The sequence below is a fragment of the Panthera onca genome, chromosome D3 (assembly GCF_046562875.1).
Source record: "Panthera onca isolate mPanOnc1 chromosome D3, mPanOnc1 haplotype 2, whole genome shotgun sequence".
Classification (NCBI taxonomy): domain Eukaryota; kingdom Metazoa; phylum Chordata; class Mammalia; order Carnivora; family Felidae; genus Panthera; species Panthera onca.
In genome coordinates, this window is record NC_138350.1 from 31,449,129 (window position 1) to 31,475,499 (window position 26,371).

Genomic DNA, 26,371 nt, shown 5'->3' on the forward strand with positions numbered 1-26,371 from the left:
TCTTGGTATTGGTTCCTGGAGATTTGATTTTAGCCCAGTGAGGACTAATTTTGGATTCCTCTGACTTCTAGAATTACCAGATAATAAATTGTACTGTTTTAAGCCACTAGGTTTGTGGTAATTTATTATAGCAGAAATGGGAAACTAATACAGAAGTCTGAGTTAATAAAAAACAAAAGAGGGGCCCCTAGGTGGCTCAGTTGGTTAAGTGTCCAGCTCCAGATTTTGGCTTAGGTCGAGATCTCATGGGTTCATGAGTTCAAGCCCCCACATCAGGTTCTGTGCTGGCAGGAGAGCCTGCTTGGGATTCTCTTTCTCCTTCTCTCTCTGCCCCTCCCCTATTCATGCTTGCTTGCTTTCTCTCTCTCAAAATAAACTTAAAAAAATAAAAGGACACATTTCAAATAAAGTTACTTAGGAAATATTTTATTGTACAAAATTTACATTTGTTGTAAATACTGAAATGCATGGCAAAACAACTTTTTGTTAATCCATTTTTTTTTGAGATTTTCTGTGAAAAGATTTATTTCCTAATACATTCTCAGATAATATTTGTTTAACAGCTGTGTTGGTAATAAGTACCTTGAGACATAAGTTATAAAACTGAAAACAGATCAAAAAAGCGCAGGAGGAAGACCACTGCCAAAGAGTAATCTCCATGAACTTGGCATTTTCCACTGCAAGGCAGATGCTGTGGGGTCATCACACTGTAAATGAAAAAAAAAAAAAAAAAGTTTAATCCTTCAACTTTACCACCAAATCCCCTTTTCACATTTAAGTAGCATAAGACCCCTTCTCTAGTTTCTTTTGTTTCTGCTCTTTTTGACTTTGACACTTTTAGTTGTGTTTCACTGTAAGTAAAAACAAAGGAATAAATTTCCATGTCTCTATATTAACTGAAGATAGATTTCCTTAAGTTCCAAATCATAAAGATATGCCAGAAAGGCTATGGGTGAAGTCCATCCAGTAAAATCAAATTTGAAGGGAACTGAGGTAAAAAAATAAAAAAAAATCAGTGCTGTGTGATTTGTATCAATTTGTTCCTAGCAAAAGCATGAATTAAAAAACAGTACCTATCATATAAAGCAGCCTTATGGTGCTTCTATTATGCCTAAAGGCTAACTGATTTCCCTGGGCGTAATGCTCTTATAACAGAGAAAAGTATTTTAATTATAATATGTATTTAATAGTTACAGTATTGCTAACATAAATATCTTTTGCTTTCCTGAAAAAAAAAAATCCTGAATTTGAAAGAAATTTGTTTATTCTTGTAAAACTATGTCTGGTATGATTAATGCAATGTGACCAATTAATACCATGAAGTACTTAAAAGTTTTCCTTTTTTGGAAAATCAGCTTTAATGAAACAACTGTAGATAACTGGTTGGTTAAATGCTCTCTTTTCAAAAGCTGAGCTAAACTAAATTTTACATAAAGATGTATCAAATTTTCACTTATTTGGCCTACTTATATAGAATATAAAATACAAGTTTACAAATACATAACTGGAGAAATCAGAGGCTTAAATGTAGTAAAACTTACACATGGTTTGATTATCTGAAGCCATTCATTAAGATATTCAACAAGACCTAGAGCATCTGGGATATTGTCTCCTTCTGACACAAATTTCAGCAGAACCACCATTGGAATTTCTTTAGAACAGCTATAATAAATACAGAGAAAAATTAAGTATTCTTCTACTGATATAAGACCCGGATTCCAGTGTGTCTGTTTTTATAGCTAAGACGATCTGCCAGGTTTTAGGCAAGGAGAAGATGCCACCTAATAAGATCACTTATTTATCCCCCTTGCCCCAGATGTATGGTATTTGTGGGGATAGAACTAGAAGCCATGTAATTAATGCCCACCATGGGCATATGTAAATTTGTGTATCACACAGGGCTGCATGAAAAAACATCCCCACTGAAAAATGTTCTGATCTACTCTCCAGATCTGCTGTAGAAGACCGTGATTTTCAGAAGCACCATAGCAAAGAGACTGAAAGAAAATAATACCCTTGTTATTAATAATCTAAAGCAGTGAAGGAAAAGTGTGGAATAGAATAAAGGGAAAAAAACTTATTGCTATTTCTTACAGATTCTATCTACTGTGTGATTTATTATGTGCTAAGGACTGTCTGCGTATTTTATAATTCAATCCCTCAGCAATCCTTGAGGAAGTTATAATTATTTCCATTTTATAAATGAATCAGTTTGGAATAATGGGAACACAGACAGAATGCCTGGATTCAAATTCTAGCTCTGCTACTTACCAGACATGTCAGGCAAGTTACTTAATCAGAGCTTCAGTGTGTCTCATATGTAAAAGAGGGAACACAGCAGAACTTACCTCACAGGTTGTTGGGACATGTAAAGGAGGCAGTAGAGGAAAGTGGTTAACACAATGCTCAATACATAGTCAATACTATGTATGTGTTAGCCAGTATGATGAAGTAACTGCGTTTAAAGGGCTTGAAGCATATTTAACATGCTCAACGTTCTGTATCTGGGAAGTGGCAGACATGGGACTTGAACCTGAGTCTTTCTGACTCCAAAACAGTCTCCTATTTGCTAAAAATGTCTCAAGCTAGTAATGAGATGGAGGTAAATCAATGCAAAAAGCTTCCTGTTTGCCAACAAAAGCAAAAATATTTTCTAATACACTAAAATCAAAAACTATGAGAAAAATACGATGCTAAAACTTAAGAGCACATGACTGATAGAGAGGTTCAGAAATAAAGTGAGTTGAGCTCCTAAGCAGGGGATATCAGATGTGGAGAAGACTCTGATAGGGAGGTTCAGAAGTCTCAGATGTACTAGGAGAGGCTAACATAGCATCTCAGTCTCTAAATATTAGAAATTGGAAGTTGTTAGCAAATTACATCATCTCCGTATGTAGTTCTCAAATATCACAGAGGCTCTCAAGCTTTGTATGGAAGCACTGTGAGCTGTGATGACTCAGAAGATTCCAGATCCTACACATTCCTTAGAAATGGATCCTGCCTAGAGGAGGCTAGCTAGCCTCCCTGGCTGTGCCTTCATTTTCAAAGCTCGACCTTAAAAAATGAAGAAGTATGGTCTTGAATTTACAGTGCCTCCACTACTAGTTTGTAACACAAAGAGTAACATAATAGTTTTAATACCATCCTCTGGACTTCTCTAAAAATGAAAAGTGGAGAATGACTAATTTTATTACTTTGTGACATTAAAAACCTAGACACATCCATTATTAAATTATAAATGCACTTCTATTCCCATCAAATATATGGGATTTCAGGTCAGCCACACCACTGCCACCCCTTATTATTAGAGTAACTAATATTATTTTTTCCAGAGATCAGAATATATATTTGTTCTCATAATGGGAAGGCAAAATATATATGTTACAAAAAATTTAGCAAATATTCATGATGTGCACTGAGGAAGAAAAAAAGGATTCAAAATTATATAAGCTCTATGATGAGTTTTTTTTCAATTTCAAAAATTATTGCAGTGAATGTATAATTACACTGAACATTGAACAAGGGTTTGATTATAAGAGAATAAAAGATGTGTGTTAGAAAATTAAAAGAAAATTGATTTTGTGAGAAACATTTTTAAACAGGATGAACTCTAAAGTTATAAAGGTAGACATGGTATATATTGCAGATATGTACATTTAATTCAGATATATTTTTAAAGGAGTTGGGAAGAGAACAAATGAAAAATTAGTAATGGTAGTTACTTCTGATACGTTATATATATACACACACACACACACACATATATGTGTATATATACGTGTATATATATATATATATACACGTATATATGGGGGGGTGGGGAGAGACAGGGAGAGAAAGAGCATGTGCGCATGCAACGGGGGAGGGGCGGGGGGGTGCGGAGAAAGAGAGAGAAAGAGAGAAAGAAAGAGAGAAAGAGAGAGAGAAAGAGAATCTTAAGCAGGCTCCATGCCCAGCACGAAGACTGATGCAGGGTTCAATCTCATCACAACTGTGAGATTATGACCTGAGCCTGAAATCAAGAGTTGGACACTTAACCAACTGAGCCACCCAGGCACCCCAGAACTGAGTATTATAAATATTGTTTCTTTGGACTATTCTATATTTTCCAAATATTCTATGATGACTTGTCTAACTTTTATAATATTTTGCTATCGTTGCTAACTGTGTGGGCAAGTTTACAACTACCCAGAAGTTATTCTTTGGTCTCACAGAATTTTACCCTACACATGTGTGGCTTAGACTTCAAAGACTCAGAGAGACCCCTACAGCTCTTCTGAATAGTCCTTCTATGGTTCTCTGCCTTGTACTTTCCGAGTGTCCTAGCATTCCCCAATGCTGATATCTGTCTCCTCAACTCAGCAAGACTGGTCTGCTCAGGTTCCCTCCCCCTCCCTGTGTTGTAGTCCAGAAAATATCTCCAAGCAGAAAGTTGGGGGCAACTGTAGGACTTTATTTGCCTTCTCTCAGGGATCACAACTATGTGCTGCCTGGTGTCCAAGTCTGAAAAACAGTTGTTTCATTAATTCTGTCCAATTTCCAGTTGCTTATGGCAAGATGGCAAGTCTGAGATCATTACTCTAACACTGAGTGGAGCAAAAGGAGGAGGCTAATTTGTAAAGAACTAAGCAGTCAGGGTGAAGGCGCAGAGAGCTGTGGGAATACAAAGAGAGTAGTAAATTCCTTGTGCAGAAGGGAGAAGCATGTAAGGACACAGAGGAGTGCTGTACGAGGTGACTCTTAGAAACTGGTTGGTTTTTGCAAGGGAGACAATAGGAGAAAGTACATGGGACAAGGCAAGGAAGAATGAGACAGCTTTTAGGAAACCGTGACTGCTAGTAGTTTAGCTGGAGTCCAGGGCACCAAGGAATGAGCCAGGCAAGGAGATCCTGCAGGGCCTTATATGACACATTAAGAAATATGAACCAGATTCTGCACAAAGCAAGTAAAACTGCTGATGGATTTAAAAAAAAAATTTTTTAATGTTTATTTTTGAGACAGAGAAAGAGCATGAATGGGGGAGGGTCAGAGAGAGGGAGACACAGAACCTGAAGCAGGCTCCAGGCTCCGAACTGTCAGCACAGAGCCCAACACGAGGCCTGAACTCACAAACTGTGAGATTATGACCTGAGCTGAAGTCAGATGCTTAACCGACTAAACCACCCAGGCGCCCCACTGCTGATGGATTTTACTCTGGGAATGTTGTGATCAGTTCTGAATTTAATTTTATTTTTCAATTTTTTTTTAATGTTTATTTTTGAGAGAGAGACAGAGTGTGAACCCGGGGGGGGGGGGGGGTCAGAGAGAGAGGGAGATACAAAATCTGAAGCAGTCTCCAGGCTCTGAGCTGTCAGCACAGAGCCTGACGTAGGGCTCGAACTCACGAACTGTGTTATCATCACCTGAGCCAAAGCTAGAGACTTAACTGACTGAACCACCCAGGTGCCCCAGTTCTGAATTTCAGAAGGTTGATTTTACCAATACTGAAGATGGATTAAACAGAGTTATAATGAAGGAGGCGGGGGAATCAATCAAGAGATCTTGATGGCAGCAGCTACAGACTAAACTCACACCCCTCCAAAACTCATATGCTGAAGCCCTAACCCCCAATGCAATTCTATCTGGAGATGGGACCTGCACAGGTAATTGAGAGTAAACCAAGTCATAAGGGTAGGGCCCTAATCTGACAGCACTGTGGCTCTGTAAGGAGAGAAGGAATCAGAGGTCTCTGCTATCTGAAGATACGGCCAGAAGGCAGCCATTTGCAAGCTAGGAAGAGGGCCTTCACCAGAACTCAACCATGCTGGCTCCCCAATCTCAGACTTCTAGCCTCTAGAACTGTGAGCAAATTAATTTTTGTGGTTTAAGCCACCCTGCTGATTTTATTTTGCTATGACACCCCAATCAGACTAACAGCAGTCTAGGCTACAAATGATATGGCCTGAATGAAGCAAAAGAAGGACTGAAAGCTGGTGGTTTGCAGGGCAGGCCAGAGAATGATTACGTAGCCATGGCTTCCAGGCTGTGGTAAAAGAATAGTTGAAGTGATATTTTATATGATGAGCAATAAGCTAGACAGGAAAAGAAGTAAAAACATGAATGGGTGACAGACTGGAAAAAAAGAAAAGTGAAAAGAAATGAGCAGGTTTTAAGGGAAAAAGAGAAAGCTGGAATGGTACACAAGTATGGCCAGAGATGGACAAAACAAGGTGTATTAGGAAAACAAGCTGAAATGCCTGTATCCTTTCTGACAGAAGTCTTAGATATTTCAGAAAGCAGGGGCATAAATAATTACAAATAACAAGAATAGGTTCAACTTTTAGACAAAGAATAAAGCTCACTATGATCCTGGACCATGACTGCTAGCTCTAGAGTGAAGTGGTTAAAAGTGCAGAATTTGGGGCCGGATGCCTACGTTTGAATCTTGGCTCTGCCACATGTTACTCATATGGCTTTTAGCAGTTATTTAACCTTGCAGCCCTTCAATTTTTTTGTTTATAACATGTAGTTAATAGCACATATCTGTAAGGTCAGTATGAGAATTAAATAATTTAATACATGTAAGGTGCACAGAAAGTACCACGCACATAATTTGCTAACACCATGACTACTACTTATGTTACTATTATGACTTCTTCAGGTCATACAGAAATCACAATGCAGATTTCAGAGCAAGCAAACCAGTCATTCTACTTTGCAAGGCTAGGATTATACTCTTGAAATTTATTATGTTAAGGAAGGAGGCAGATTTTTGGTGGACTTGCAGCAATGGTAATGGGGACATAATTTTTTTCTAAGGTTAGCTCTGCCCACTTCTCTAAAGCCACCACTGACAGCACAAGTGGTGCTCCTTATTCATGTCTCCTCATGGGAGAGCAGAGAGTAGACTAGCAGTAGAAGCCACCTTCTAAACACCGTTGGCTCTGTTTTCCATGAACCCACCAGGCACATCAACTCCTAGCAAGGAGGAAAAGTCAGAGGGAGTTGAAGCATACAGCAAGGCCTACTGGTTAGCCCTAAATTTAGCCTTAGGTCATATGAAACAGGAAGCTAAGGGATAAGGCAAGCAAAAATGGGGATAGTGTAAGTGTCTACAAATCTGATGGCAGATTGGGCCATCATATAAGTCATAAAAGTCAATTTACAAAAAGGGGCTTAAAGAAAAAAAGATCTCTTTCTAGTTTCCTCCTTTACTTTTCACTTGCCTGCTAACTGTTAGTGATTCTCAAAGATCAATCAAGAGTGACTGCAGAGAATTTAAAAGAAAAATGCACAAAAATAACTATAAATCTGTTATTGGGCATATAATATATAAAGATGTAATTTGTGACAATATTATAATGGGTTGGGGGGAGATAGTGTGACCAGTAGTAGTTTTTATATGCAACTGAAGTTAGTATCAACTCAGACTGTTATAACTTAAGAATGTTACATGCACTCACCATGGAAACCATAAAGCAAGTATCTCTAGAATATACACAAAAGGAAATATGAAGAGAATCAAAAGATGTCCCTATAAAAAAGGTGGTAGTAAAGCAGTAAATGAAGAACAAAAAAGGTATAAGACATACAGAAAACAAATAGCAGAATAACAAGTCCTTCATTAGTAATTACTTTTAATGCAAATGGATTAAACTTTCTAATCAAACGACATAGACTAGCAGAATGGATTAAAAAAATGATCTATTTACTGTCTATAAGAGACTCACTTTGAATATAAGGACACACATAGTTTGAAAATGAAAAGATGGAAAAAGATATTCCACACAAATAGTAACCAAAAGAGAGCAGGGTGGCTGTAAAAATATCAGACAAAATATCAAAAACTGTTATAAGAGATGAAGAAAGCCATTATGTATTGAATAAAAGGGCCAATTCACCAAGAAGATGTGGTAAATACAAAGATATATTCACAAAACAAGAGCCCCAAAATATATAAGCAGACATAGAATTGAAGGGAGAATTAGACACAGGGCTACAATAACAGTTGGGAGACTTCAACACCCCACATTCAATAATAGAACAAACGGACTGATTCATAATGAAATAGAGGGACTTACACAACACCATACACCCATTAAACCTAACAGATGTATACAGAACATCCCACTCAACACAAGCAGAATACACATTTTTCTTGGGTGCACATGAAACATTCTCCAGGACAGACCTTTGGTAGGGCACAAAATAAGACTTGATAAATTAAAAAGATGAAAATCATACAAAGTGTCTTTTTCAATCATAGTAGAATGACACTAGGACTCAACAACAGAAGGAAAACCAGAAAATTCACAAATATATGGAAATTAATACAAAGAAGAAATCACATGGGAAATCAGAAAAATACAGGAGAAAGAAAATGAAAACAACGTGCTGAATTTAAGAGTTGCAGCTAAAGTAGAGTATGAGGAAAAGTTTCAGCTGTAAACGCATATATTTAAAAAGAAGAAATTTCTCAGATTGATGACCTAAGTTTACATCTTAGGAACTATAACAAGAAAGGGAAACTAAACCTGGAGTTACCAGAAGAAAGGGAATAATGAAGATTAGAGTGGAGATAAATAGAAAACAGAAAAACAATAGAGAAAATCAATAAAACCAAAAGTAGTTATTTGAAAAGATCAACAAAATTGACTAAGAATAAAAGAAAACTCAAATTACTAAAATGAGAAATGAAAGTGAGGATATTAGTATGGGCTTTGCAGAAATAAGTAGGAGTTATTATTTAATGAGTACAGACTCTCTGTTTAGAACGATGACAAAGTTCTGAAAGTGGATAGATGGTGATGGATATACAACACCGTAAATGCATTAATGCCACTTAATTGTACACTTAAAAATGGTTAAATTTAATGTTACATATATTTTACCACACTTAAATTATGTGATGTGTAAATATACAAACATATTCTCAAAGTTCTGATAAGTAATCCAACACACTCTCCCACTTATCTTACTTTCATTATTTTTAAGTAGGCTCCACACCCAATGTGAGCCTTGAACTGGTGACCCCAGAGATCAAAGAGTCACACATTCTACGGCCTGAGCCAGCCCTTCCTACTTTCATTTTTAAATAAGGTGGGGGAACAAATGAACAAACAGACAAACTCACCCTTCATCATAGAGTGTTTTTGTGATACCTCCTCCAGGAATACGGATACAAAACTCAGAATCATCTATTTCAGGAATGCATGGGCTTTTTTCCATTTCTTCCCAGTTCAGGCTCTTTATTTTATTTTGAACAGTTTTTTGCAAGAAAGGTGTAAGCAGGTATCTGAAGGGAGTACTAGAAGCAATAATATAATTCAGTTTTTAAAAACATAATAAATTTGAACATTAAGGCAAGTATCAGTTCTTTTAGCAAATACTATTTGTTCCATGTGTATTTTGTTGCAAAAGCAAAGCACAAGTTTCAGCAGTCTACGGAAGAATAGCATATAAAAATATTGCTCTGGCTTGCTATTTACACACTTAGGAGAGAGCATAAGGACCCAGGCCAACTTAAACTAAGGCAAGGTCAGCATGAAGATAATCAATTTCCCACAAGCTATGCTCCCTTCTGGCCAAGAGGACTTTTGTGAGATTCCTAGAATTGTATGTTTATTTTGAGATTCCTAGAAATTAGCTCCACTTTTGAAAGGTTAGTCTTGGCTAATGCTTTTCATCATGATTTTATAGGTGCGGAAATGATAATGAAATAGTTTATATTTCTATCTCTTGGATACTTTGCCTTATATTTAGGAATTCAGTGTGACATACCTGATTTATACTTAGAGGCAACTGGATTTCTGCAATGACTGAATAACTAGAAATACGAATCCAATTTTCCAAAAATCATCCAATGAATCTCTCCTCTTTCTCTTTATCAGCTCAGCTCTGTAATGTCACCACACACCATACCAAACAACCGAAGCACAGTTCCAGAACAATCTATATCTTTACACCAAAGCCTTCCTTCTGCCTCAACCATGACACTACTAACCATACTCCCTCCTATCTCCTGACTTTATCATCTTTCTAAATTCCAGAGAGGGGAGATAAAAATATACATAACTTTTAAAATTTATTTTAGCTTTTTAATAGAGACACCATCATAATATTGCATAAATCAAAACAAAACTTTTCAAAGGCAAAAACATACCTGCGAAGCTGTAGGTCATTACGGTGATATGAATGACTGCTTGAAAGAACAATAACTTTGGCACAGTTACTACTTTTCACCCAGGAAAGCAGTTTTTCACAGAATGGCTTTGATTTATACTTCGTATACCGTTGAAAGAATAAAAAGAAAGTCTAAAAGTTAGATCTTAGCATATAATAAGAGTATTATATAAAATATTTTATTAGCTTTATGTGATAATTCATGTATTAAAATTATAATTATTTTTACTTCCACTTTCTGTCCTTAAACTGAAGGTGAGAGACGAAGAGCAATGAATTGTTTATTGTAGCTTTACAATTAAGAAATAAATCACAAGAAATCTAGTTTCAAAAAAATTCTATGCTGATGGACAAAGGAAAATTTCCCAGTTCTCTACTTAATCTATCGTTACTTAAAAACTATCACATGGTCATCTATAAAAACTATCACATGGTCATCTATGAGATCTTCTTGCTAGAAATTTCTGACCTGAATCTGATCAGGAAATGATTAGGTGAATCTAGGATGCTGAACATCTGGCATGAATCCTCGAAGAGTGAATACTATGAAGAGCAGAAAGAGGAGGCCACTTCTATGTCAAAGGCTAACAACTAAAAAGATGTTATAGCCAAATGTAACATGTGAACCTTGATTGAAGGTTCCAAAACTGAAGAATATTTTGGGGACAATTGGGGAAATTTGAATATGTCTTATGATACTACTGAATAATTCATTAAGAGCTGATTTTCTTAGGTGTGATAATGCTGCTGTGGTTGTGAAGGAGAATGTCATGAAGGAGAGATACATGCTGAACTATTTATGGGTAAAATATCATAACATCACCAGCCTACTTTTGGATTATTTGGCAGAAGGAAACTGCATGCACATGCAGAGAGAGAGAATTAAGCAGGTATGGCAAGATATTAACAGTTGGTTAATCTGGGAAGTGGGTTACACAATTTTGGGGGGAAAATTACTTTATGGAAATTCTTCTCACAGACCGCTATTAAATAATTATTCAATAAAATTTAAAATGCAGATAAGAAATAGCTAGCTCTTCAACTAGGGAGATGGTACAGCCTGATTAAATTAAAAAACTGTGTTTCAGTTTCTGAAATCTCATTTTACAAATGAGGATAATGTTAATACCTGCTTTGTCACACTGTCAAGATGCTTATGTAGAGTAATATATATATAAAGTACTCACAGCCATAATGGTGTGAAGAATCAATGCTCAATAAATGTTAGCTATTTTGAAATCACTATTCCCATCTACCAAAAATTTCATTTAGACATGTTTGTCTTTCTTAATTCTTGAACTTACACTGGTATTAGGAAGAGAACAGAAAAAGCCACATAGCATAACGGAAAAATATTAGCAACTCTCACTGCAAAACTTTGGGTATGGTATTGTTAACTAAAGAAAGTAAAGAGTGAATCTAATATGAATATTAAAATAATCATAGCACTATTCACAGTTGTCTCAAACTAGAAAAAAATCTAACATTCCATTAAAAGTACAATGGATAAATTATGGTTTATTTATACAACAGAATCCCACATAGAGGTGAGAATGAACAAACTACCTCTCCTTCGAACTACATGGATGGACCTCACTAACAGAATGTTGAGTAAAGGAAGCTAGACATAAAGTACATGCCATGAGATTCCATTTACATAATAATATAACTAAGATGGAGTATGTGGGAGAGGCAACAGAAAGCTGATAATTTTCTGACCTTCTTAACAGATGGTACCTTAATCGACTCAACCAACATTTACTAAGAGCTCCTCTACATGCTACATACTTTTCTAGAAGCTGGGGATATGAGAGTGAGTGATACACTGTCACTTCTCTCAGAATACTTACTTTATATTAGAGGTAGATAATAAACAAATATATGATACTCTAAGTAGTGATGAATTGTGAAGAAAACCACCCCAGGATAAGACAATAGGGTAGTCAGGGGAGGCCTTTCTGATGAGGTAGCATTTAAGCAAGGACTGAAGGAAGTAAACCATTTAGGTATCTAGAAGAAAAGTATTCCAGGCAGAGAAAATAATGTAAAGACTCTGAGATGGGAGTGAGCTTAATCTGTCTGAACAACACAGGGAGACCAGTGTGGCTAAAGCAGGGTTAATGAAAGAGGGAAACCAGTAATGAGGAAACAGGAATGGCTCTAAGTTCGATTAAGTAAAGCAGCTGTCCAAGAGAACTCTCTGTGATAATGGAAGTGCTCTTTATGGCAGCTGCTTGCCACACATGGCTATGGAGAACTTCAAATGTGGCTAGTGTGAAGGAGGAACTGAATTTTTAATTTTATTTTAGTTTATGAATCAAAATTTAAATAGCTACATGTGGACAGTGGCTACCATACCAGCACAGAGGTAGAGCCTAATAAGTCACAGTAAGGGCTGGGAGTTCACTGGGATGAAAACAGGAAGCCACCAGAGGGTCTGAAAAGAGAAGTGATGGATTTGATTTAGGTTTAAAGGATAACTGGTGGTGCTATCTGCAGACAACTAGGTATTTATGGATGTGGGCAGAGCAAGAATAGAATTAGGGGTAGGAGAGAAGGCAGTGATTTGGACAAGAGTGGTAGTGGTGGAAGAGGAAAGAAGTTAGATTCAGAATTTATTTTGACATGTACATAATTTATATGTAGATGTCACTGGTTGAAATGTAATACAAAGGGACTAAATCCAAAATATTCATTTGTTTAAATGTTTTCACCCATGTTACCTAAATTGGGAATATATAAGATCCAAACAGTATGCCTCATTTCCTTTCAATATAATCAATCAGTAAATGATGGTAACACCTATTCTAAGATTGGTTCTCTATAGAATCAGACTTTTCTTAACTGTACATACAGTAAAAAGAGCAGAACTGAGTTTTGAATCTTAATTCTTAATACTTAGTATTTTCTCATTATATTTCACTTCAATCAACTTAAAAAGACAAATATACTAACCTTAATAAAAATGGATCTTAACTGAAGAGCCACTAGCTTCTTTGAAGGCAATGAATATACTACAAAGACAAAAAGAAAATGAAATCATGAGAGTTAAAATGATGGAGTTATACAAGTGAAATTACTAACATAAAAACTAAAATTGAATTGTAAGAACTTTTATACCTAATATTTTCAATAATTAAATATAAAACATATATGAACTATATTATTCAGTTAAAATAGAACATTTTAGAAGTACCTTAAAATGCACCTGTGGGCTTTATTCTATATAACAGATTCATTTCTGAAAGGTTAACTGTTAAGAAAATATAAAATTATATTTCTTCTGTGATTGTAGAATCAGGGAAGAATTCCCCGGAAACTTCTGGTGTTATGACACATGAAATCATTCTTAAGAATGTTTTTATTTAAGGGGTGCCTGGGTGGCTCAGTTGGTTGAGTGTCTTACTTTGGCTCAGGTCACGATCTCACAGTTTGTGAGTTCGAGCCCCACATCGGGCTCTCTGCTGTCAGCCTGTCAGTGCAGAGCCTGCTTCGGATCCTCTATCCTTCTCTCTCTCTCTGCCCACCCCCCCCTCCCCCCAACCTGCACAACTCTCAAAAAAATAAATAAAACATAAAAAAAAAAAAAGAATGTTCTTAGCTAAAAACAAACAAACAAAAAACAAAAAGGGGCACTTGGGTGGCTTAGTTGGTTGAGTATCCAACTCTTGATTTTGGCTCTGGTCATGATCCCAGGGTTGTAAGATCGAACCCCGTGTCAGGCTCTGTGCTGAGTGGGAGCCTGCTTAGGATTCTCTCTCTCCCTCTGCCCCTATCCCTCACACATGCCTTTTTTTTTTTTTTTTAATGTTTATTTATTTTTGAGAAAAAGAAAGAGAGAGAGACAGAGTGAGAACAGGGGAAAGGCAAAGAGAAAGGGAGACAAAGAATCTGAAGCAGGCTCCAGGCTCTCAGCTATCAGCAGAGCCTGACACAGGGCTCAAACTCACGGACCGTAAGACCACGACCTGAGCCTAAGTCGGACGCTTAACCAACTGAGCCACCCAGGCGCCCCTGCTCTCTCTCTCTCTTTAAAAAAAAAAAAAAAGTTATTCTCCCCTCTTCTCTCTGGAGAAGAGCAACACTCATTGGGATTTAGAGAAGGAATAAAATGCAAGAGAATGTTACCTATATAATAAAATCCCTGGAATAGGTACATTTGTGTTCTTTAGAAGTTTTTGAAAGATAACATGCAAGATAATATGTAAAATTTTCTGAGTCAAGGTGTGTGCTCTTCTTCAAGGAAAAGGATCCATAACCTTCACTCACATTCTACAAGGGGGCCTACTGTACCGACGCTTAACATGTCCCTGCCCAACCTCACCTCTGAGAATGAGAACCAAGGACAAAATATGGCGTTTCTTAGAGGCATGATTAGGCCACTGTGCTAAAGAGTAAAATTTTAGTTACTGTAAAATAATTTACAAATAACCCAGACTCCAGTAAATCCTTTGGCAGATCATGTCTCTCCAGCTATCGCTCTTTTGGGGAGTGTCTCCTTGGACCGGGGTAGTGACTAGGGGCTATGCTGCAGCAGCAAGCCTAATGACCTCCAGGTATTTTCAGGACAAGAAATTCAGAGCAGAAATTTAGGAATTAGGGAAAAGAGCACAAATTTAGGGGAAATTTAGGGGAAAGAGCACAAATTTAGGGGAAAGGGACTAAAACATGGGCCACTTAGGCCTGTAATCTATCTCTGATGTGCACATTTAGTGCAATTCAACAGACTTAATGGGAAGAGGATACATCTGTAGGGAGTGAGCAAAATGTTATACCACCTCCTACAATATTAGCACTCATATTCATCATCAGTGTATCAGGAAAATCTTTTTTAAGATCCTGCTTCCCATTACTTTTCTCTTCTGAGGTGATACAATACAAAAGCAACATCACCTTTCATGTTTTCTGGTATAAAATATGTAGCTTTTATCTAATCAAGGCTTTAGATCTACGAAGTTACAGAAAATACAGACACTAGGGGACCAAGATAAATGACACTACAAGGAAGTTATAAGACATATGCAGAAGATAGGACATTCAATAGGACAATGGATCTAGTTGTTTCCTCAATAAATTAGTTTCATGAAGGGATAAAAAAAAAAGAGACTGCTCTACAGTAAAAAATTTCGGAGGCATAACAATCAGAAGTACTATGGTGGGTCTTAGTTTATTTTTTTATTATTATTTTTAATGTTTATTTATTTTTGAAAGAGAGAAAGAGAGTGTATGAGTGGGGGGCAGTAGGAAGACACAGAATTCAAAACAGGCTCCAGGCTCTGTGCTTAACCAACAGAGCCACCCAGGTGCCCCTAGTGGGTCTTGGTTTAGACAAACTAACTTTGAAGGACATTTTGGGGTAAACTGGAACAGTCTGAATATGGATAGGGTATAGTTAAGATATTAAGAAATTACTAATTTTGTTAAATGTGATAGTATTTTAGCTATAAAGAAAAGTTCTTTAAAAAGACAAATACTTACATATTTAGAGGTGGAATGTCATGATATCTATAATTTATTTCAAAATACCTCATCTTAAAAATAGATAAAGTAGATTAAAGGACATAGCCAATTGACTTGTTGTGAGTTTGTGTCAGAGAAAAGCCAGTGGGTCTTCCACTAGTGTGAAGGTCCATCAGGGTGGTGTGGTGCTTAAGAAACAGGTCTCAGGGGCCAGAGCCTTGATTAGAAACTCAGGTACACCAATTATTAGTCATGTGACCTTAACTTCTTTGTACAATGGTTTCCTCATCTATAAGACTACCTATAGAGTAGTTGTGAGGATTAAATGGATTAATACATGTAAATGCACACAGTGCTCAGCTCATATAAAATGATAGTTGTTATCATTAGTGGAAGTATATAAATTCTAGTTCTACTATTTCTAGTACTTTATCCTTTAAGGCAATAGCTGAATTCAGTCTTATGGTAAACAGAACACTGAGAAGCCAACAGAGCACCCCGTCATCAAATGAAGCAAGTGGGTGCTCCCGTGCCTCATGATCAATAGCTTTCCCCCACTCACTCAGAGCAGTTCTGTATTATAAACACAGTGGTCACGGCAATGTCAACTGTGTTCCCCAATTAAAACAAACATGACAGTGCAATGAGGAATTATGGAGATTTATGGCATGGTAAAATCCTATGCCTACTAGTAGTATTAGGCAACTCAATTCTCTGAGCCTTATCAATATTATATTATTATGGATTCTATAATAACATGAGAGGATAACAATCAGGCCTACGTAAGGTAGCACATGTTAAACATACAGGACTGAGCTCGGTGGAATTCTCTTTACCCCTTTCTCTAGTATTAGTGGTGCTTATACTTGCCAGAAAGATCAGAAATTAAAACTGAGGATAAAAGAAGGACAAAAAACCTTTATGTTAAAAAAAAAAAAAAGGAAATCTCAAATTCTAGTAAAAAATATAAGTACAGTCATCTTAGGAGCTGCCATTTAGAAAAGACTAAGAACTAAAACCATGATGTACAATAGGACAATAGGACAATATGACCAGGTCATAAATACTGCACAAAACTGGCACTAAATAAATATATGCTATAAAACAATATCCATTGAATCTATTTCTGATTTAAAACAACTCTTCCTTGTAAGAGAATAAAACATGCAAAACCTTACATACCTTCAGCATTTATACTGAGTTCTGTTGAATTTTCTTCTGCAGTTGCATATGGATTGTTTCCAACCATTGGCACAAGACAATCAGTATAGAAGTAACCAATCTTACACATATTCAGTGTAGAAATAATCAAATCTATTGCAAGCTGGCCAACATTTCCAACAGACACTGCTGGCTGAAATAAAAAATGTTCATTAAGAAATCAAAATTAGCAGCACTTTTAAAAGCTTAGACAGAAGACAATAATCACAGGACTACATCTGAATGGTTATGCTCAGGTGCATCAGAACCAAACATGGACTCTTTGCATTAGCTTCAACAAGGTGTCAGCAGGGGCTTCCTCTACTTTGGAGACTATTGGTTTAACACCTTATTGAAAACCGACTATGTGCCAATCATTGCTCTAAGCACTAGGAATGCAGGAAGACAAACGGATAAAAATTCCTGCCTCGTGGAACTCTCATTCTAGTAAGGGAGTAAATATAATAAAATAGTGAAATACAGGCGTACTTTATTTTATGGCACTTGAATGTCTGTGGCAACCCAGCCTCAAGCAGGTCTTTCAGCACCATTTTTCCAACAGCATTTGTTCACTTTGTGTTTGTCACATTTTGGTAATTCTCTCAATATTTCAAACTTTTTCATTATTATTATATTTGTTATCATTTGATCTATGGTGATTATGACTCACCAAAAGCTCAGATGATGGCCAGCATTCTTTAGCAATAACATATTTTAAAATTAAGGTACGTACATTGTCTTTTTAGACATAATGCAAACTTAATACATTATAATATAAACATAATTTTCACATCCACTGGGAAACCAAAAAATTCATCTGACTGGCTTTATTGTGATATTCACTTTATTGCTGTGATCTGAAACCAAACCCACAATATCTTTGAGATATGCCTATATACAGAGGTAAGTGCTATGGAGAAAAATTAAGTGAGAGCGTATATGTGTTTGGTTGCAATTTTAAACAGGTGATCAAGGAAAGACTTTAGGTGACCATTCAACTATAGACCTGGGAGACTTAAGGAAGACAGCCATACGAAGACCAGGGGAAAAAAAAAACTTCACGCAGTGGGAAAGCAAGTATAAAGGCTTCTTGGGTCATCTTTCCCTTTGCTTTGTTAGTGCATAAAGGTTAGAGTCAGCTTCTTTTTACGTTGAACACACACACATATTTACCCCCATGACTTCAAACAGTACAACTGCCAAACCTCTACCTATCGCCCAGAACGTTTATCTCAACTCCAGAGACTAATGGATATCTCCCCATGATTCTCTCATAGGCAATGCACATTCAACATGTACAAAACTAAACTGTTGCCCAAACTTGTCCTCATGTTTTGTATTTCAAAAGACAAACAATTACTCAATTACCTAAACTAAAAAACTTCTTCCTTTTCTCCTACCAACTACTTATAATACATGGCTAATTTTTATTGATTCTACTTATCTCTTTAATATAGCCCTTCCTTTGCATTCTTCTAGCAATTGCTTCCCCCATCTCCATTTCCTCTTATTTTTCTGGGTCCCTCAGAGTGGTCTCTCACTTCTCATTGCTCTCATCTACTAATCTCCTGGTTATCTTCTGTAATTCCCTTACCCTTCCCAAGGATTCTGCTACTTAGTTTAGACCCTTTCTCTCCTGTATCATCTACACTTTCCTCACTATTGTATTCTTCTCATCAGTATGTGTATATATACATATATATATGCTATAATCTTTCCTTCTAAAATACCCTCCCTTGATCCTACATACTCCCCTAGCTACCACCTCACTTCTTGGTGTCTCTCCATAACCAAAATTCCCAACAGCTGTCCACTAAAGCACAAGCATTCAGGCACTTTATCTCTGAATTAATGAACAAATACATACATATATTCTCTATCTCTTCTTCCACTTATTCAGCCCACTCCAATATGGCTTCCCTCCCTTTGCCACTTTACTGATAACGGTCAAGGTTACCACCAATAATCTCTTACACATTACTTCCCCCACGAATCTTTTTTTTTTTTTTTTTTTTTTCTGCCAGATATCTCCTGGAAGGATGCTTTTCTCTTTTGTGATTAACAAATATTTTTCAGAGAGATACTATGAAATACTACAAAATTTCCTTCAACAGTACATCATCACACAAAAATTTTAGCATTCACTGATATTTCTTGCATGCGTTAAGGTGAGAATTGCCCAAAAGTGATTATCATCATTTAAAAAATTAAGATAATTGGGGCGCCTGGGTGGCGCAGTCGGTTAAGCGTCCGACTTCAGCCAGGTCACGATCTTGCGGTCCGTGAGTTCGAGCCCTGCGTCAGGCTCTGGGCTGATGGCTCGGAGCCTGGAGCCTGTTTCGGATTCTGTGTCTCCCTCTCTCTCTGCCCCTCCCCCGTTCATGCTCTGTCTCTCTCTGTCCCAAAAATAAATAAAAAACGTTGAAAAAAATAAAAATAAAAATAAAAAATTAAGATATAACTGACATATAACAGTGTATCAGTTTCAGGTATAAACATATATCAGCTGATATATATATATATATATATATATACACACACACACACACACACACACACACACATATATTGTGAAATGATTACCACAATGTTTACTTAACATCAATCAGTTACAAATTTTTCTTGTAATGAGAACTTTTTGAAAGAATGTTTTAATGTTTTATTTATTTTTAAGACAGAGAGAGACACACACGCAGAATCCAAAGCAGGCTCCAGGCTCTGAGCTGTCAGCACAGAGCCAGATGTGGGGCTTGAACTCACAAACTGTGAGATCATGACCTAAGCCGAAGTCAGAGTTAACTGAGCTGCCCAGGCACCCCTTGTAATGAGAACTTTTAAGATCTACTCTCTTAGCAAATTTCAAATATACACTACGGTACTATTAATTACAGTCACCATGCTGTACATTACATCCCCAGGACTTATTTATAACTGTAGAGTTGTACCTTTTGACTACCTTCATCTATTTCATCCAAGCAGCTCTCATTCTCATCTGCCTCTAGCAACCACCAACCTGTTCTCTTTATCTATAAAGTTGGGTTTTTTTTTTCCAGATTCCACATATGAAGCTTTTTTTTTTTTTTTTTTTAAACGGGTCCCTGTGTCCCTCCCCCTCCCAACAAATCCTAGGGTTCTTCTGTGCCCTTTACAAAGTGCTATCCTAGCATTTATTGCCCTTATTGATTTACGTGTGTTTCCAACTAAACTGGACACTCCTTGAGGACAAGGACATAATCTTATTCTAATAGACTGTTTATTGAAACAGTGACTGAATATGGGCAATTTTAGGAGCAATAAAACCGTGTGTTAGGTACTGGCAAGGTTTCCTTTTCTGTAGTTATCTAGTTAATGACAAAGCCCTGCCAGCTTAAGAAAGGCTCTGTTACTAGCCGGAAAAAAAGATTTTCTAGGATACAACGAAAAGAAGATGGCCCGCACAACCTATGTACAACGATACCAATAATAATCAAACACATTACGTTTTACAGTTAAGACTACAAACTCTAGTCTCAGAAACGTTTGGTGATAGCGCCAACAAAGATTCTTTCTGCAGCCCGGACTCCAGCGACAACCTCCCCGTTTTAAGCAAGCACCGCCTTCTGTCCCAGGGCGAGTGAAAGACCTCGAGGCGCCTCCGCAGGCGCCTCCCGACAGACAGCACCCCAAGCCAAGCAGGCAGACCTCGAGAAAGCGGGGACTCACCATTAGGAAGGTGAAGCCAGCGAGGTCGGGGACAGAATCTCCGCAGGGAACAAACATGGTCGCACCGAAATGGAAGGACTGGGCGAGCACTGACCTAGAGGAAACGCAGGCGACGCGTGCGCGAAACCGCGAGCGCCGCTCGGCGTCCGCGCGCTGGAGTCCCCAGAGCCCCTAGCGACGGGGGCGGGGCGGGGCCGTCGAGTCGCTCGGCGTGGGGTCCTGAAGGGCCCGTCCAGCTAACTGCCGGTCCGCAGTGCGGAAGGGGCCCGCGAGTGGGGAAGAGATGGGGGTCGGCAGCGCCTGCGGAGACCCCGGCAGGGCAGGGCGATGGGGAGCGCTGAGGTTGCTGGGTGGCGACCCCGAGGGAGGGGAGCGGCAGGTGGAGGTGGTCAGGCAGGGCTGGGGGCAGCCCGAGGCTTGGTAGTCCGCGCCGTTTGAAAGCCACAGTTGAGAGCCGCAGCCGCCGCCGCCGCCGCAGCCGCCGCCTCGGCTCCCTCCCAGCCCGGCCTGACGCGGCGTCGCGCCCCCCGGGAGCTACGCGAGGCCGGCGGTCGCGCCGGCTCTGCTCAGCCGCGTCTGGCACTCTGGGGCTGGCCGGGGAGCGCCCGAGGCGGGGAGAAGCGCGGTGAGGCGCTGGCCCCAGCATGTCGCTGCCTCCGGAGAAAGCCTCGGAGCTGAAGCAGCTCATCCACCAGCAGCTGAGCAAGGTGAGGGCCGCGGGCGCCGGGCGAGACCGGGCCTCTCCGCCCGCCTTTGGTCCTGAGCGCCCGACCTGGCATCCCGAGGCCCGACCGACGGCGGCGCCTGTTTGCCGGGGACACGAGCGCAGGCTCTGGGGCGCAGAGCACGGCTGGGCCGTCTCCGGGTGTCCAGCCGGGGCCGCTCTCTAGCCTCGCCGAAAGACAACAATGCCGGCAAGTGCTAGTGAGTTTGAGGTGACGGAACGTGGGAGAGTGATAGCACAGCTGTGAGAACGAAGCATTCATCCCGCGGTTTCTGGAGATCAGATCGAGTACAAGTTGTGTTTGGAGCAGGTGTATATTCAGAGGTCTGGAATTGGAATTACTTTAAGGGTGAAACTTGTGTCTTTCAAGTTGAACCAAATTAGCAATTCTTAAAGAAGTCATGAAAGGGAAGTTACTGAAGGACTTGCAACGAAAAGCGTTTGTGATGTTTCGAAGCTCAAGGAGAACATTGTTGAGGTGCTCAACTGAATGCAGTAATCTGAAATAATAAAAGCTACGGTTTATTGTACACTTGCCAGGCTTTCTGCTCAGTGTTCAGCATTTTTTGGCTAAGCCTCACAATATGGTCTTGGCAGGGCATTATTTTTTTCCAGATTCATAAAGGGTGAATAAGTTAACTCAGGGTCACGTCTAATAAGCAGACTTTGAGCTTCTCCAGGTTTGTATTCTTTTGATTATACAACAATTCTCTTTCAAAAGGTCTGCTTTGGTTGAGTGTTATTTGTGGGGAACTGATAACAAAGGTAGCAGATAACCAGCAGAAATTATTCCTAGAATTTGTACTAAAAAAAAAAAAAAAATCATCCTAAATTTTTTTTTGGTTTTCTTCCTTTTAAAAATCTTAACCTTTATTCTTATTGAATTCTGGTAACAATTTTACATTTACTATTATCTTGAGAAGCCTTCCTGAATTTTATCTATCTACTCTCCCATCATTTTTTTTTCCTTTGGGTGTTTTAGAAAGAAATTAGCTGATTGGCAATGTTTGATGACTTTGTAATGTAAATGGTAATTCAAGTTTTCTACGTAGATGGATGTCCATGGCAGAATAAGAGAAATCCTTGCTGAGACAATACGGGAAGAATTGGCACCTGATCAACAACAGTTATCAACTGAAGATTTGATCAAAGCCCTTAGACGTCGGGGAATCATTGATGATGTGATGAAAGAACTTAATTTTGTTACTGTGAGTAATCTTTTAGGGAAAAGATTTTGAGAGTATGTTCTCATGCTTAATGCCACTTATAGGGTCCATATTTGGGGCCTCTTTTTAGGAAAACCACTTTAAAATGAGACAATTTGGGAGTGGCTGGCTGGCTCAGTCGGTAGAGCATGCAACTCTTGTGGTTTGGAGTCTCACATTGGGTATAGAGATTTCTTAAAAAGTAAAATCTTTAAATAAACTTTAAAACATTAAATAAATGAAATAAAATGTTAAAAAAATGAATAAGATCATTTTACCTAATACTATCTTTACTTCAAATATAAGCTAACTCTACCCTTGAAAAGTAGCAAGTAGGATTATGTATCAGTGAGATTGGAGTTACATACCATATTGCTCTCTCTACAGAATTTTCTGTTGTTATTCTCTAGTTCTGTAACTTTAAGTATACATATTTTAGTTAAATTAGGTCACCATAACCTAGTTCTTTTTCACTAGTATTGTTCTATAACATTTTTGATTAGGCATATTTTTTTAATACATTCTTTTGGAACTCCATTGTCTGTGATTAACAAATTATCAATTTCTTTAAAAAAATGATTGCATAAGAACCTTCAAATCTCTTCATACAAATAGGTCAGTAAAGGGATGATAGTCTCTCAGTGCACAAATTAGTAAGTAGGCCTTTTGAAAATGAGGCAATAATGAGAAACTGTGACCTCAATATCTGGGTATTATAATGTAAAAATTGGATGGACTGCATAATACATCAGGGAATAATTTTTTAAAACAGCCTCTTTTTTTGGTTTTTGAGGTTTATTAACCCATTTGTTTAAAAATTGACCCAGTAACAGCTTCTGCTATGTGAATGTCATTTCCTTGTTAAAATTAGTTCATGGTGGAATCATAAGGCAAATGTTAGGTTTAGAAAAAGTTTACCCTTGTTTAAGAATTTGTTTTTAGCATTCTGTGGACATTGGTTGAAGGCTGTTTAATTACTTATCAAACTTTAGGAGTGACCAGTAACACCACCTTTTTTGCAGACTTTTCATTATTTTAATTATGTAATTATTTAATTAGGCTGGGAAAAGTTTCCTTGAGGGGGCTTTATACTATTTACTTAGTTCCATTGTTGCCATTCCCTTGCTTAGTTATATTTTTTGTTTTCTAATTTGTTTTCATTTTTTTCTGCCTTTCTAGGACACTGTTGATCAAGAACTCCCTTCCTCTCCAAAACAACCTGTTTGTTTCACTGATAGACAATCAACCTTGTTAAAAAAAAGTATGTGTATTTCTTTTTAACATTGATTTCATTTTGGATAGTACTACATATTGATGTGCTGTAGTGTTTGGTATTTGATAGAAAACATTTTTTTCTTTCTGGAATGAAATACTAATATTTTTATGATTAATCATCCAAAAAAACTTAGATTCTGTTTTGCATGAAGTGTTATTATGTCAGAAGATTTAACATGTAGCAGAGTGGAAGCAAAAACAGGATCACCTGTTGCTCATGTTTTAATAATGTATTTTATAAACACTGTACAGTCTTTTAATGGTAATTACTTAATAAGTATACTTGCTGAGCTGATATTTGTCTGAGTTTGTGGAGGTGAAGGAGTGTTGGATAAGCAACTAAAAAGTAGATTTCTTAAGCATTGGCTCTGACTCCTTTCTAGCTGGGAGAGAGTAGCCAGCATATAAACTCAGATAAAAATATTTTATTATGTATCTATTCTTCCCTGGTTGCAAATGGTCCTGGTATACAGTAAATGTGTTACTTTTTTTTATTTAGTCTTTGATTTTATTTCTGTCAAGTTATTATTTCCTATTGTCTTGATCACATTCCTTAAGTTATTTGGCAGTTTCCTCATATATATTGCTACACTTTACAGCTAATATTGATCCAACACGGAGGTATCTTTACCTTCAGGTTTTGGGTGGAAAAGCTTTCTTGGAACATCTACAAGAACCTGAGCCTTTACCGGGACAAGTTTGTTCAACCTTTACTTTATGTTTACATTTTCGAAACCAACGTTTTCGTTCTAAACCTGTTCCATGTGCCTGTGAACCAGATTTTCATGATGGCTTTTTACTTGAAGTACACAGAGAAAGCTTGGGTAAGAAGCAATAATAACTTGTCATTTAATTGAGTAAATCTTTGTTAGGTTTTATTGCAGAACAACCATAAGACTTTTGCTGTAATGAGAGATTTAAAATGAGTAAATCTCCCTAGGTGTTTTTTTCTCCCCTCTTTTTTATAAAATCTACTTCCACCTGCCTTCTTACTTTATTTTCTATTTAGTTTTCCTTGAAGATTATTTTTTTACTGCTTTAATGGTTGCTTCTTTTGTAATAAACACTTAAATGCCTATTCGGTGCATTATACAATACTAGGCAAGTGCTGAGGATATATTGGAGGATGAGTCATGATTCTACTCATTTATAAAAGATGGCTAGATTTATGATGTTACATAACTTTCAAAAATAAAAAAAGTTTAGATGGGAATCTATAATTCTCATAATTTTAAAGTTGTGATAGTTGATTCTTATAATTATTTTACATAGCTTCTGTAAATGTATTTTATGTTTTGCTTAGCAAACTTAGCAAAGTTACAGAATTATACCTTTAGAATTTTAGATTACCTAAGATGGTTAATACACTACGAAAAAAATTTTTTTCCCCTCGTGAAAAATGTTGCCTTAATTAGGCTGTTAATGGCTTCACATGCTGGCTCCAAGGTGCCAATATTTCAGTTTTGTGTAGATAATACAGTGATTATTTCTGGAGGTTTAGGGATAAAGGTAGTTTAGGGGTTAATGTTGACATATTTGAAGGCTTTTTATTATGGTAGATTTTAGTTAAGTGCTTTTTATTTTTTTTTAAGTTTATCTTATTTATTTTTGAGAGAGAGTGTGTGTGTGTGCACACAGGAGTGGGGCAGAGAGAAAGGCAGACAGAATCCCAAGCAGGCTCTGTGCTGTGAATGCAGAGCTTGATGTGGGCCGCAAATTCATGAACCGAGAGATCATGACCCAAACTGATATCAAGAGTTGGACGCTCAATTAACTGAGCCACCCAGGCTTCCCTAGTTAAGTACTTTTAAAGAACAGACTTATCTCTTAGGGATGAAAAACCCTGATATGCATTGAGTAACTAGATGACTCATCACAATTATTCTAGTTTTCTCAAAAGTTAGTGACAAATTTGGGATAGTACTTTTTTTATAATTTGTTGCATACTTTCTGAGGCATTACTGAATTATTTCATTTGGTTTTATGTAAGCTTATTATTAGTATTCTTTGCAATAGAACTGTTCTACGTTGACCATAATGGAATATGTAATGTGGTGCATTTGTTTGGTTTATGTTGCCAGGTGATGGAACTAGAATGGCTGATTCAACAACAATGTTATCAATAAGCGATCCAGTTCATATGGTGCTAATCAAAACAGACATATTTGGTGAGACTACTTTAGTAGCATCCTATTTTCTTGAATGGCGATCAGTTTTGGGCTCAGAAAATGGAGTGACCAGTCTTACTGTGGAACTTATGGGTGTAGGTATGATAACTAATCACTGTTACCTTTTTGTAACCAGTTTGTTTGTAAATACATTTTATGTTTTCTGAATGCCTTTATAACCCAAGAAGGAAACATGTAAAAATTTCATTAGAATTACAGTTGGACTCCAGTATTATAGTCTTAGGAAATGTCTTGAAGTGTGCTATGACTATAGAACTTCACAGTCAATCTGACCTTGTCTTAAGGAAAAAAATTTTTATGGGAAATGAATAGAGAAATTTTGATAGCTTTTTTTCTCCTCTCCATATCGATCTGATAATATGTAAGGCTGTAAAGAAAATTAAGATATTTCACACACATGCATGTATGCATACGCAAAAATCTTTTAGTTCAGCACACTCCAATGTTCAGTGCAT

General features: G+C 37.5%; 2 protein-coding genes across 7 annotated transcripts in view; one reads left to right on the forward strand and one right to left on the reverse strand.

The window, feature by feature from the left end:
• Nucleotides 1-405: 405 nt before the first annotated feature.
• Nucleotides 406-20,693, reverse strand: PSMG2 (proteasome assembly chaperone 2). The gene is made up of 7 exons (XM_060613195.3): nucleotides 20,524-20,693; nucleotides 16,804-16,975; nucleotides 13,117-13,175; nucleotides 10,142-10,260; nucleotides 9,113-9,286; nucleotides 1,542-1,662; nucleotides 406-707 (listed from the first exon to the last, which is right to left on the reverse strand). Exons 1-7 carry the CDS (start codon nucleotides 20,578-20,580, stop codon nucleotides 615-617), a joined length of 795 nt encoding a protein of 264 aa, XP_060469178.1. The 5' UTR covers nucleotides 20,581-20,693; the 3' UTR covers nucleotides 406-614.
• Nucleotides 20,694-20,994: 301 nt separating this feature from the next.
• Nucleotides 20,995-26,371, forward strand: part of CEP76 (centrosomal protein 76) — a 34,943-nt gene continuing 29,566 nt past the window's right edge. For all 6 annotated transcript variants that reach the window (XR_009604233.3, XM_060613192.3, XM_060613191.3 and 3 more), the window contains exons 1-5: nucleotides 20,995-21,230; nucleotides 22,300-22,455; nucleotides 23,632-23,713; nucleotides 24,327-24,551; nucleotides 25,809-25,994. Coding sequence is in view for 5 of the 6 variants with exons in the window: in XM_060613192.3 (XP_060469175.3) it covers nucleotides 21,168-21,230; nucleotides 22,300-22,455; nucleotides 23,632-23,713; nucleotides 24,327-24,551; nucleotides 25,809-25,994 (712 nt within the window). In the remaining variant the exon portion in view is untranslated. The remainder of the gene's footprint in view (nucleotides 21,231-22,299; nucleotides 22,456-23,631; nucleotides 23,714-24,326; nucleotides 24,552-25,808; nucleotides 25,995-26,371) is intronic.